Source organism: Mus caroli, unplaced genomic scaffold, assembly GCF_978045245.1.
Source record: "Mus caroli unplaced genomic scaffold, Mus_caroli_1 scaffold_20, whole genome shotgun sequence".
In the NCBI taxonomy this organism is placed as follows: domain Eukaryota; kingdom Metazoa; phylum Chordata; class Mammalia; order Rodentia; family Muridae; genus Mus; species Mus caroli.
This window is the reverse complement of record NW_028227275.1, coordinates 39,237,793-39,251,991: the sequence shown is the minus strand read 5'-3', so window position 1 is coordinate 39,251,991 and position 14,199 is coordinate 39,237,793. Positions and strand designations below refer to the sequence as shown.

At 43.1% G+C, this 14,199-nt stretch overlaps 1 protein-coding gene across 5 annotated transcripts in view; it reads left to right on the top strand.

Annotated features, from left to right (window-relative positions):
• Positions 1 to 13,790, top strand: part of Cemip2 (cell migration inducing hyaluronidase 2) — a 77,884-nt gene extending 64,094 nt beyond the window's left edge. For all 5 annotated transcript variants that reach the window (XM_029472484.2, XM_029472483.2, XM_021151644.3 and 2 more), the window contains 6 exons: positions 4 to 186; positions 2,592 to 2,811; positions 5,891 to 5,989; positions 8,551 to 8,705; positions 12,020 to 12,123; positions 12,499 to 13,790. In XM_029472484.2, coding sequence (XP_029328344.1) covers positions 4 to 186; positions 2,592 to 2,811; positions 5,891 to 5,989; positions 8,551 to 8,705; positions 12,020 to 12,123; positions 12,499 to 12,695 — 958 coding nt within the window. In that variant the 3' untranslated portion in view covers positions 12,696 to 13,790. The remainder of the gene's footprint in view (positions 1 to 3; positions 187 to 2,591; positions 2,812 to 5,890; positions 5,990 to 8,550; positions 8,706 to 12,019; positions 12,124 to 12,498) is intronic.
• Positions 13,791 to 14,199: the final 409 nt, after the last annotated feature.

Here is a 14,199-nt window from a genome sequence, read left to right as displayed (position 1 = left end):
AAGGGATGACTGGATCCGGGTTGGCCTCTGTTACCCTGCCAACACAAGCTTTCAGGTTACCGTTGGCTTTCTGCAGCGGCAGAACGGCTCATTATCTAGAATCGAGGAGTATGAGCCTGCGCCGTCGATGGAGGAGCTGCAGAAGAAGCCGTCTGAGAGAAAATTCTATTTTGACTCTGGCACAGGGTAATTCATGGGAGCAGTGAATGGGAACTAATGCTCGTCTTCTTTAAGGATGAAATTGCTGGCTCTCTAGCATAGCTTAGAACCCTGGGATGCCGATGTGTTTAGCGGGGCGCTGGTGTGGACATTTCTGCACATCACTATTAGGGGTTAGGAGCAAAGTTCAAATGACCAGTTTTGTAGCTGGCAGTAGGACTCAAGTGAAGATATTTGCTGTTTACTTATTAAGGCAATTTAGGGGAAGAGATTATCACTGTCAAGACCCACCTCTAGGCTCAACTGAAAGTAAGAATAATTTGTTCTTCCACAACAACTCTGTGATAGTTATTTATATAAGATAGTGATTGTATTTCACTGAAATCCCATTCCCCACTTCTAACCTAAAGTTATTTCTCAAGCTGACCATGAGTTTTTAGACATCACTGTGTAACCATGGCATATTTGCTTCCAACTTTCTCTAGGCTTCGTGCGTCTTCCCACTTTTTAATTCTTATCCTGCTCTCCTGGGGTCCTGGTGGCTTTGTCTGCTTTTGTCCAGTTACAGTCTCTCAGCCTGTGGGCTATGGTAGGCTTGATCTCCTCTTCTCTCCAGCAAGTAGCATGCTCCTTCTGACCCTGTCCTAGGCCAACAGTCCACTATCTTGGTATAAAGACACCAAAGAAGATGGGGTTCATTTCTCCAGTAAATTTACAGTCACTGAAGCAAGGTATTAGAGAGCGAAAAGCTTAAATGCTGTAAGTCCGACAGTGGTGTAGTTACTGTGCCTTAGTGGGTAACTAGCAGGTTTTTACTTAGAGTAACCAGGGACATCCTGGAAAGAGAGCCATGCTAGCTAATTCTTGGGCAATTGGGGGAAGGTAGAAACAGCTGGGTGCGGAGTCTCAGGCAGAGGAAACTCCACAGATGCATGGCACAGAGGCATGAGCTAACATCGGCATGGCATGCGTGGGAAAGACAAAAGGTTCAGAGTGGGAAGAAGTGGGAGCTAGGTTGCTCGGGGGAAGAAAGCTCGGGGTTCATTTGTTAATTATCTGGTTAACAGCAACTCATTTGCCCTCTGGTACCCTCTTCCCCAACAGCCAGCGTGGTTATCTTAAGAGTTTCCAATTTTTAATCTCTAATTAAATATAAATAGTCTTAACTGGACCTTTATTTTGTTAGTGACAGAATTTCCACATTCAGTGGAATTTTCACAAAAATTAATGGGACAGCCAAATTTGAAAGGGCGTTCCAGTGGCCACAAAATAGTGATTACACATATACAAAGATGGGACATTATTTTCTGGTATGGGTATTTAAAAAAAAATCCAGCTTCTAAAGACCTATTTCTTTTTAATTCTATTCATTTTGACAATTTAAATTATATATTAAAAGGCTCTTGCCTATTTCGCAATTTGACTCTGTTATTCTTTAACTATTTGTGCTAAAATTACTAGATGTTGGGACAGTCACCAATTTTCTTACCTTTTAGGGGTTGAGGGGAAAATAGGGTATCATTTTGAACTCTGGCTGGCCTGGAACTTTCTCTGTGTAGACAAGGCTACCTTTGAACTCACAGAGACCTACCTGTCCTGCCTCCTGAGTGCTGGAATTAAAGGCATGCTTTGTTTCTTCTTTGAGAATTTTGTACTGTCCACTTCTATTATATTCTTGCCTTTCAGTTGTAACTTTTCCTTGTCAATTGACCTCATCTTAGAATGTGACCTCTTGGTTTTTGGTAATCAGCCACATTTTATCAAGTCCTTTGAATCTTGCAATACTTCTTTGGTTTGGAAACACTAGGTTTTCAGATAACAGTGCAGCATGTCTTAGAACTTGGGTTTTCTCTTCGTCTTAGTAGGGAGACTATAATTGAGGACCGGTGAAACTGTTCCCTTAGCCTGGTTTTGGTCCTATAGAGAAGGACAGACCACAGGCCCATGTGCTCTTGGCAAGCACCATAGGGCTTTGACTGCCTTAGCCTTTGTTAAATAAGCTTCAGTTGCTGTTTTATTATTCCTGTTCCCACAGTGTTTTATGAGCAATAACTACAAAGGGAGCAGCTGATATTAATGCCCTATAGTCTAAGCTCAATATAAATATAGTTTTCAAGGAGGGTTTGAGACAAGCTAAATTCCATCCTCTCAGATGATCTCTTGAACTAATTTAAACAAGAAACCAACCCTGATGTCTTTCAGGACAGCTGAATGAAACCATCAGCATATTCCCCAAGGCAGTCATGAATTTGACTTGTTGCACTAGGGGGATGAAGAGGAAAACGAGACACTTTATTAGCTCTGCAATTTATTTTTCTTTTAAGGAAGAGTTACTTTATTGGAGAAATATCCCCTCGGCCATGAATCAAGTTGAGAAATGTTAACGCTTCTGAGAGGAACTAACATCAGTTGGCTTGATTTCTATTTTACAGGTTATTGTTTCTGTATCTCAGAGCCCACAGCCACAGAGATGGCCACAGTTACTGTTCATCTCAGGGATGTGAAAGAGTCAAGATTCAGGCAGCAACAGACTCCAAAGATATCAGTAACTGCATGGCCAAAGCGTACCCGCAGTATTACAAGAAGCCCTCAGCGGTCAAGCGCATGCCGGCCATGCTCACGGGGCTCTGTCAAGGCTGTGGCACCCACCAGGTAAGCAGAGAAGAAGAGGCGGGTCTTTGGGAAAGTCAGAGATTCTTGTCTTGGTAGCAGGAGCACTTGGCTTTGAAACATCTATCCATGCTGACACCTCTTGAATTTGGGTTTGTTATTGAATGTGTTGCTCATAGGAAGCAGAACAGTCCCCATTTGTAGCAAAAGTACCTTTTCTCTTGATTAATTTACCGTGATGATAAGTTGATTATAGGTTATTGCGCTGATTAAAATTATTGATTTAGAATCCTGTTCCTGTCGTACTGTTGGGTTTATATGTCTAAAAGTGTTATAAAACCGTTTTGCTTATTCATGTATGAATTGAACTGGTTTTGGAAATATATGGTCTCTTCAAGTGAAGGAAGGCCTTGAACTTGCTGTACAGCTTAGGATGACCTGAACTCCTGCTCTTTCTGCCTCTTTCTCTTGAGTGCTGAGATTATAGGCACATATGCCTCCATGCCCCATCATTCCTTGTTTTATTAGTAGTGTGAAATTCCAGCTCATGTCAGAACTTGTTTCCTTCTCTTAAGGCATAAGGCCACACACTATTTTGAAGCCTACGCTATTATATTTTCTTCTAACTGAAAATGCAGACTGACTTTGGTTAGAAGTAAAAATGCTTCTCTTGATAATGCTCTTGCTTAGAAGATATTCTAGTTAGCTTGGGAAAAATGGCAGTTGAAGCAAATTGCTAGAATTGCACACAGATGGGGTCCCAAGGAAAGTCCGACCAGTTCCAAGGGAAAACGGAATTGAGAACTAATAGCGACCTGACACACTTAATATAGAAACAAATATAGGTGAGGGAAGACATGGTTTTGACGCTGTGCTTCTGGGCCAGCTTCCCCTGGGAGCCTGTCTGTCACTGGGAATTCCTGCTCTACTGCAACGCTACTGAGTTAGTGCTCCAGCCCGAGCCCAGCAACCTCCACAGCCTAGAGGATGCTGATGCCGTGCGCATCGAGCACACACCACACCAAAAAAGAGAGCTGGAATCTCAGTGGTAGAGTATGTATTGTGGAATAGTATATGTTTAGCATATTCAAGGCCCTACATTCTGGCCAAAGCATGACATAGAAAATAAAAACTTATATGAGCCAGGTAAGACCCTTATCTACACATATACACACACATGCAAGCACTCTTCATGCACACAGGGCTTGGCATTTGTTGGCAGGCTTCCGGGAGAACAAAGATCATTAACAAATATGAGAAAGTGAGGAGGTGACAGTAAATTGCCAATAAAAACCCTGCTGGGTGTCAATTCCAAAGCCAGCCTGGGGTATGGAGACCCATGCAGTATTTTTGCCTTTAGGTAATATTGCGGGACACTGAATTCTCTAGCCCAGTGTTCAGTATGTCCTTCCTTATTAAATAGACTTGATAGCTTTTCACGATGACTTGATCATCACTGGTGTCCTGTCCTCCCCCCCATGGCTTTCTCTAGTCTTAGTTGCTGTTTCATAGACACATAGAAGAATTCATTTTGAGAATATTGATGCCAGATGTGGTGATATATGGCCCATAACTGTAAATACTTGAAACTGAGGCAAGAGGATTTCAAGTTGAGGCCACAGTAGAGAGCCCTCATCTCATAAAGAAACCAGGAAGACAGAAGCATCGGTGCGGGCTGGCAGCACAGCTGCAGTGCATTTGAAGAGTTTGGGAGCATCGTGTTTACTTGGAAATTTGAGAAAAGTGTTTGTATCTCAGAGCCAAACACATGTGTATTAGAAGTAATTAGAAAAATTCACAGAACTCTGCCCCAAATTAAGACTCAAAAGAAATACCCAACTTCCAAATGTCGCTTGGTGAAACTGTTGATGGTGGTTTATACAGACCATATGCTGGTCCTCTGCCTGGGAATTGTGAATGAGTCAGGTTGGTTAGGGAGGTGGATCTTCAGGACCTGGAGTGAATTGGAGGAGTGAAAAGGAAAGGAGAAGGTGGAAGGGACAGCAGCAGAGGAAACAGGGAGGCAGGAAAGAACAGGAAGTGCTGCTGGGAAGTGGAGGGCCACTCGGACTGTTACAGGTGATAGAACAGAGGGAAATGGAAGCCTGTGTGTAATGATTGGTTGGTTGAGAGAGGCTGAGACCTGGCCCTGTTCAGGACACTAGAAGTTGGTTAACAGTATAGCTCTCCCAGATCAATGAACCTCATTTCAGGATAATTGCTCTGACAAAGATCTCTTAAAAAGATGTACTCCAGGGCTGGAGAGATGGCTCAGAGGTTAAGAGTACTGACTGCTCTTCCAGAGGTCCGGAGTTCAATTCCCAGCAACCACATGGTGGCTCACAACCATCTATAGTGGGATCTGATGTGTGTCAGAAGACCGAAGACATACCTCTTCTGGTGTGTCTGAAGACAGTTACAGTGTACTCCTAAATGAAATGAATACTTAAAAAATGAAATTAACTTAAAAAAATAAGACATGCTTCAGGACTGAAGAGATGGCGTGGCTGTTAAGAGCACTTGCTGTTCTTGCAAAAGATAGGAGTTTGGTTCCTAGTACTGCTAGAGGGTAGCTTGTTCACAACAACCAATAGCTCCTCCTCTAGGGGATTTAATGCTTTCTCTAAGCCTCCATGGACACCTGTCCATTTGAAACATACATATACATGCACACACACACACACATGCATACATAGGCAGGGAGAGACAGATATAAATAAATACATAAAAATTAAAAATAAATACATTTTTAAAAAGAGGTATACCTGAGTTTCCATGAAATAGTTACAATAGATTATAGTTAGCACATATTACTGCATTAATTGTATTGACTTGATCGTGTGTGTGGGAGTGCATTCTAAGCATGTGATGGGCCACTGAGCTAGACATATCCCCCCAGCCCCATCCATTCCATGAACAAGGTTACACTTGCTTAAAACTGTGAGTTTTCCAAAAACCAAGAGGCATGCATACACATCCTATATTACATGAATGAGACAGAATTCCAGGTCATGAAGTAGGTGTAAAAAGTTCAGATAAAGGAATGGTCACTTGGTATGTTTTCAGTGACCTGTGGGCATGGATACAGTTGCCTTCAAAGATGCAATGTGTTCTTGTCTAGATGGTGTTTACCAGTGACCCTCACAAAAGCTACCTCCCTGTACGATTCCAGTCACCTGGGAAAGCAGAAATTCAGCGCGGAGACCCATCCATTATTTCCGTAAGTACAGTCTGGTGTGGCCCCAGTCTTTTGGGGGCTGCTGTAAGAGAAACTGCCACAGTTTAGAAGTGACAGAAACCTACTGTCCACAGTTTTAGAGCTGGGAAATCCTAGATCAAGGCAGTATTAGAAGTAATGTCTAGGGAGGGCTGGTTTGCTAGCTCTTCGATTGTCTTCTCTGTGTCCCACCCTCTCTTGGTTGTAGTTTAGAAGACTCATTCATAAGGACTTCCCCCCTCATTCCGCAAGTGCTCAGTCTACCTCCCAATGCCTTCACACTGGGGCCAGAGTCTCAAGGTAGGAATTTGTAGGCGTACAGATATCGAGCCATAGTGTTGCTTCTTGGCCTTTGGCCGGGTACAGACCACACACCTGTGAACTGCTGTGACTTCTGGCTTTGATCTTTAATCCTAGTGACATACATTATTTCTAGGACCAGTCACAGGTTTGTCACCCCCTTTGATTTACTGGTGAAACTGAGGTAGAAATACCTAAGGAGCTATTAAGGAATGGTTGTATTTAAAGGTTTCTGTTTTGTTTTTTTTGTTTTTCAAGTGGATTGTTATTAATTACTTTAGGTTAATGTTAAGCAACGAATAAGATAGTCACAAATCCAAGTATATGTGGACAGAATTAGGTTTACATCTGTCCATTTTTTTAAGGTAATAGGATATATGTAACATGAAATTTCCCATCTTATCCAGTCTTATGCCCAGTTATATGAAGTATATTCATAATGGGTTACTGTCAGGTACCACCTAGCTCTGATTTCCACAGTCGTGACCAACAGTTGCCTGGCTTCTCTTTGCATATCTATCTCTAGAACTTTTACATTGTAATCCGACTCTGAGGTCTTGGCATGGTGTTAGTCCCTTCTGAAAGCTTTTTTCTCCCTCCATTGACGTGTGTGGGGTGTGTGTGTGTTTGCAGGGGGGGATGGGGTGCCTTTTGCAAGTGCAGTTCGAATTGCTAAGGATCTAGATTTTCTTGTCTTCCATGAAATGTAAATATTCTGATATTTATAAATAGTGGATCACGTATAGTTTTTCACATATAAGATTCCCTTCGATGGGTAGACAAGATGGCTCAGTGGCTCAGCCCTTGCCCTTCATGCTCCCGTGTTTCCTCTGCTCCACGCCATTCTCTTTTTGCCGCAGTAGCTTAGAGCTTAAGCATCAGTACAAGTGCCACTTTGCCGTTTTGATGTCAGAAGAGACATTTGTATTTGTAGGAGAAAGAATGTATTCGGTGGATTTGGTCTTCTGGACTAGATGCCGATGGGGCCTTCCACGCGTTATGTGTGGTGGATGGCAGCACCTGAGCTCTGACTTCCAGACCTCAGTGATATGCTAAGTGTTCATGCTGAGATCTGGACACTTCAGAGTTACCCTCGCAGCTGAGGAGGCTGCCCTCTCGCTTAGAGAATGTTATCTGGCCATGAGGGACTCCCTTCCCCACCGCCCAGGATCGGCCAGCAGAGCCTCTTAACCTTTTCCCATCCTTAGCTTCCTTTCTGCAAAGGAATTTTTATAAAAATGTGGGGATATAAATATGCAAACTACCTACACAAATCAAACAGACAAACCATAAGAAAATCTATTTCAGGAGAATTCATTGGTCTGCATGTCATGTTACTAAGTATTGTCAAACATTAAAGGGAATTTGAATAGTGAGCTGGATTTCTTTGTCCATATCCACAAAAAGAATTAAATTTTGGCTGCATCTCTGATACTTTAAGGATACAGAGCATCTTTCTTGTTTTTTTGGAGTTTATACATGTTTTAATTATTAATCACCAATCCTGAGAATTCTATCTCACATAAATAAATACATAGTACAAAATGGCAAAAGGATTTTTAAGGTCATTTTAGAAATTATTGGGAATTCTGTCCTAACCCCAGGCCAACATTTACTGGGTGATTTTTTTTTTTTTCAATGAAACACGAGTCAGCATCTTAAACAAATTTTTAAAAATCAAACATTTTAACACAGTACATTCCAGTTGGTACTTAGACGCACAAGAAGAATGGTAGGAAAAGAGGAAGGGTTTTGTTTTCCATGATTCAGCCATTCTTTTTCTACCTGAGCAAAAGACTTCGTGCATTGAACGCACTGCAGGCAGCAGGGTGCAGTCTCCTTGACTCAGCCGGGGTGTCCGAAGCATCATTTGCTGGGCTATGGGTGTTAGCGTGCACAGTGAAAGTACACGTGCTGTGTGCTTAGAATCAAAGCTCTGGTAAAGTCACGTGATGCAACGAGGCTGAGCACAGCCAGAAATGCCCTGGATGCATTATGTGTTTTATTTTTTATATGGAGTTTGGGGTTTTATGCACGCAGAACCTTTCAGTCATGGGACTCTACATGGGGTTATGGTCTACAGTTGAAGAAACTGAAGTCTAGAGGAACTCAGGAACCACTGTAGACATTTCTGGGAGACAGTGTCAACCAAACACAATAGGGTAACTCGAATCCTGGGTTTAGAAGGAGCTTGAGAGAATTCGACCCTCCTGGGGATGTTTCCGAAATGGAGATGACACCGGGCGGCCTTTTTGTATCCTCAGGTCAATGGTACTGACTTTACCTTCCGGAGTGCGGGTGCCCTCCTCCTCATTGTGGATGCCTGCAGTGTGCCCTTCCGGGTGAAGGAAAAGCGGATGTTCCTTTCTGCAGACATCAGTCACATGGAAGAATATTTCAAGGCTAGCATCCCCCCAAGGTAGGCCAAGCTTGCCCTGCACCAGAGAAAAACTACCTCAAGATATGACTCCTCGCTATGTTGGCACATGCTTACTTCTGCGCTCTGCTTACTCCATGAGCTGGGGCTCCCTGAGCTATCCCTTCCCACCTCAGGCTGATCCCTGGGCCATTGGCAGATCCCGGATGCTAGATTTTGTGGCTCATAGGAAGGCTCCTGGGAAGAGAAAAATTTCATTGCTCAACTCTTACTAATGCTGTCTTTAACAGCCTACTTCCCACCCAACTGACTCAGAAGGCTTACAATTTTGAAATAATTTCCTAGTAGTTTTCTTCATTGGTTCCAATGATGGACTCTCTCTCATACAGCCTTGTACAGTGCCTGGTATTCGGGAAGTCATCACCCAGGCTGCCTGGTTGCATGTTGCAGCTCTCTTTTAAGAGCAGGGTCTGATTTTGTTGTTGTTCGGGGTTGATCAGACCATGCAGGAGGACAGATTCAGAATCTCCAGACCCTTGCTGCTTTGTGGTGGATGTTAAGTGCAGCATTTAAGGTTAACATTTCCTGCTTCTCATATAGTGAGCCTCACCTGGCTTTCTAGTCATTTCCATTGATCTGATGCTATATGTAGCCTGCAGAACTACCTACCTCCTAATAAGGCCTACACAGTCTTTGGATTATTTTGGCATAAACTCTGTGTACACGTGTTCATGCCATTTGTGTGTATGCATGTATGTGGGGGTTGGTGGGGGTATGGTGTGTGTGGAGGGGGTCATTCATCAGTAATCTCTCCTCAGTAGCCACAGAAGTATGATTTGAGTTTCCCCTGTAGATACCCAAATCTGCAGATGCCTGTGTCCCTTGCTTAAGATGGTGTAATATTTGCATATAATCACGTCTTTCACTTTAAATCACCTCTCTATATAATGGTAAGATCCACATAGATGCCATTTAAATACTTGCTATATTATATTGTTTAGGGGACAGTGATAAGGGAAGAAGTCTGTTTATACTCAGAACATGTGCAGATCCCACCCCCTTTTCATTATGTTTACTCTGTATATATATGATGGAATGTGGGCCCATGCATGCCAAGGTGCACACAGAGATGAGAGAATATCTTGCAGGACTGTTTTTCTCTGTCTACCATGTGGGTTCTGGGAATTGACGTCAGGCTATCAGGCGTGGCACGGCAGGCAGCTTCGCCCACTGCACCGTTCGGGTGGTGCTTTTTCATGAATAGTTCTGATGAGCGGCCCGTTGAGTTTATGTGTGCAGACCCTGTGGATAAGAGGAGCAATTCTAGGTCTGTCTCATGGTTCAGATAGTTTTAGAGAATTCCTTTCTGAGGTTTCTGAGCTCTTTAAAGATTCTTCTCAATGTTTAAAAACCTATCTAGTCACTTTTCTTCAAATAACCTAGGATGTAAGTCTTACCGTAAATCTTAGAAAACACAATTTAACCTAGGATGTAAGTCTTACCGTAAATCTTAGAAAACACAATTTAACCTAGGATGTAAGTCTTACCGTAAATCTTAGAAAACACAATTTTGCAAGGCACCCTGTACACCGAAGATTTAAAAGCCTCTACCCAAGGAGAGGCTTTTTAGAGTAAGCTCTTCTCCCTCTGGCTGCTGGCTATATTGCTCTTTTTTTTTTTTTAAGATGTATCTATTTATTGTATGTCTATGAGTACACTGTAGCTGTCTTCAGACATACTAGAAGAGAGCATCAGACCCCATTACAGATGGTTGTGAGCCACCATGTGGTTGCTGGGAATTGAACTCAGGACCCCTGGAAGAGCAGTCAGTGCTCTTAACTGGTGAGCCATCTCTCCAGCCCCGGCTATATTGCTCTTTAGTCTTCATTCTGAAGCTTGTGTGTTGGACCCTAGGATTGCTGTGTATGTATACTGCATTGTAACAGTGTTGAGAAGTTATAGGGCAGGAACCAGGGGTACAGGAACATGTTTATAATCTCAGCAGAGACAGAGGATCACTGTAAGGTCTACTTAGCAAGTTCCAGCCAGCCAGACTTTCAGAATGAGGCCCTTTCTCAGAAGCACAGAAACAGAAGTTATGTTATAGCATGGGTGCATACGTGAGTGTTAAGGACTTTTCCAGATAAGCTGGATAATTCCATCCTATGAAGAAGTTGAGATCTGCAGGGCTGCTGTGGCTAGTCGTCTGTAGTCATTCTGAGTCCAGTCACCACTGCTTTAGGAAGACTGCAACCAAGAGCCCACAGCCTCACCCCAGTCTTCAGCAGTTGTCGAACCCCATATGAAGATTTGCATTGCTAAAGGAATCACAGCCAGAGTTCAAAAGAGGGATTCCTTTTCTGAATGGAAATCAACACTATAAGATGCCCCTAACTAAATTAAATTATGAAGGTCGCACATTTTTCTATAACAGGGAGTAAACAGTGTGCTTTCCTGTTGTACTTGGCAGTTGGTACTGCAGTCCACTTCCAAGAGTGCTAAGTTTTTTTTTTTTAAAAGAAATTATACCAATACAATAAGCTTGTTGGTCAGATACTAAAATAAACCTTGAAGCCATAGAGTCTCTACCAGCAAAAAAAGCAGGAATCCACAAACAGCTCTTAAGTATTGCGTTGATTTATTGTACAGTGAAGATGACAATTTTTTTTAAATTTTACTATTTTTCATATGTACGTGTGTGCCTGGTGCCTTCAGAGACCAGAAGAGGGCATCAGATACTTTAGAACTGGAGTTGCAAGTGGTTGTGAGCTGCTATGTAGGTGCTGGATATCAAACCCTGGTCCTCTGGTGGGACAGCAACTGCTCTCTCCTGCTGAGCCTTCTCAGTAGCCCTAAAGATGGCAATTAAAACAAAGAAACAAATAAAAAAAAAAAGGTTTAAACCATAGAGAGCATCGTATATTTGTTGTTATTTATTTGTTGCTGTTACTGTAGCACTGGGAAGGCTAGGGCCCCTTGCTATGCTAGACCAACACTGCACTGGTCGGCACCCCCGCTTTTATCTTTCCATTTTGAGTTCCTGTGCACCTACTCATCATAGAGGTGTGGACACAGATAGCGGTGGAGCACTCAAGAGAAACTGAGACCATTCTCCACTGAGTAGACTAACCTTGGAAGGCTGGCTTCCAGCCTGCCCTCATGCCTACGTGACTCTTGTGGGTTTCCCTGTGGTATCACCCTTCCAAGAACATGAGAAGTTCCCTTTGCAGCAGGGAGTTGGGACTTGTGTCGGGCTGAAAGGCATCTCTCTGTTTTCCTTTCTAAATTTGCCTTTATCTGGTATGCCATGCTGTGTGACCCGCCTCCGTGCTGATTGTCTAACTTGGACCCCACAGGTCAATCATTCTGTTGAGCACAAGAGGAGAAATTAAGCAGCTGAATATCTCGGATTCATTAGCACTTCTGGGATTGGCCAAGCCAGCACATCTGTACAGCAAAGGTTTGTATTGGCAGTATCCTGCTACGTTCCTATGATGCCGTAGTGAGTGTATCTTTATGGTGGTGTTTGTGTGCTAGACTATTCTCTTGAGCTCTGCCCGCAGTGAGCATCGTTAAAACCGTTTCCTGATAAAGGACTGTGTCAGGGGAAGTGTGTCGGGATATGGCTTGTCATTTGGGAGGCAGGAGTCCATTGCTGATGTAAGGAAGTGCAGGTGGTTTTTTATCTATATCTGTATTTATAATTTTATATATATACACATATAAATATAAAAAATCCTGTCTTCGTTTTGTTCACCTCTGACTCATTTCCCTCATTATCTTGTTGGAAATAGTAGCTATACACTTTAACTTTGCTCTCCCTCTCTTTTTATAGGTAGTATCGTATTTTTGGGATTCAGCGGAAACTTCGCACCATCATGGACGAAGCTGTTCACCAGTCCCGATGAGCAGGGCCTCGGAGTGCTTGAGCAGTATCTCCCGTTGCAGATGGAGGAATATGGGTGCTCCCGGACTGGCAGTGTCCACAGAAGAGACCTTGACCTGCTACAGCAGGCTTTGAAAGTGCTTTAGAGACTTGACTGTAATTTAAGTGCTGGGAAAGAAAAACAAATGTGAACTAACTTATTTAATTTATGGCATTTTAAGACAACACTGTTAACCCGATGGAACCATTTTCCTGTTTGATACAAAAGGGAGAGAAGGAACTCGAAGCAATTGCCTGAGTGTCAGCTCGCACGCCATGGCACTGTGCAGGTGGTAGAGAGCCCTTTTGTCTTCCTGAGGCTGCTGCGTTTGTTCGGAGAGCAGTTCTCTTGGCCCTTGCTTTGACAAGCACATCGGGGGTGCTTTGCTTTTTGTATAGTGGGGTGCAGGGAGTCCAAGGGCTCCTTGAACTTGCTCCTTCGAGGACTGGCTGCTCTAGCATTTCAGATACTTGAAGTCTAATGCTCAGTCCTGCGCTAACTGTAGTCGCTGCCCTGTTCAGTGATGTCTGGGGCTCATTTCTGTACAGCGCACGAGGGTTTTATGTGATGCTAGATCTGGTTTTAAGTGGCAACTCAGGCCCAGCACATGTCCTTTTTGCCTGGTCATGTGTTCTTTTTATTCACTTGTATACTGATTACTTTTCAAAGAGGGAACCTTATTGGGACAAAAGGGCTTTTGAAATCTTTTAGATCTGTGACTATTGAGGAAAAAAGAAAGAAAGAAAGAAACAACATAAACCTATTACTTGCATCCAGGTGGGACTTTTTCTGCAGCTTTAATCCTTAACCTGTCTTGACCTTTAAAACGCAGAGTGGAATTGAACTAATTTTCTTTAAAAGCAGCAAGCCACTTCCTAAACTGTAAAACTCTTGTCATTTGAACTTGCAAAAGAAAGCCAGGTGTGGTGGTGCACGCCTTTGATCACAGCACTCCAGGAGCAGGTGGATCTCTGCGAGTTTGAGGCTAGCCTGGTCTACGTAGTGATCAAGGACAGCCAGGGCTACGTAGAGAAACCCCGTTTCAAAACAAACAAAACAAAACAAAACAAAACAAAACAAAACAAAACAAAACAAAACAAAATCATCCTGCCAACAAAAATTAACTTACAAAAGGAAACCTGTCCTTGGTTTTGGTCTTGTACCTGTGTTTTGTTGTCTTGTTGTGTGGATTTTTTTTTTTTTTTAAAGCGGCTCTGCTCATTGTCCTACCAGAAAATCCCAGAGAGTTTACCGCTTGCTACTCCATAAATATTGTATTCAAGGAAAGGAAGGAGATGTCTTTTTAGGCTGGTATCATGGAGGCAATGGACATGATCCTCTTTGTAGCCTTTAAAAGAGGGAGTCTCTCTTAGTGAATGTAGCTTTCAAAGACAAGAAGAAAGGACTCTGGGTCTCCCAGTGCTGCTTCTACTGGCTCTTTCAGCCAGTGGGGACACACGTGGCAAAGGAAGCGGGCTCTGCAGCCAAGAGGGAAGATGGCATCAGAATGCTGCTGTGCGGCCCAAAGGCGGGTGGCTGAATAGCCAGGCTGACGGTAGCAATTGATGCAGAAAAGTTCATCTTCCTCCATGGAGGGCCGAGGCTGATGC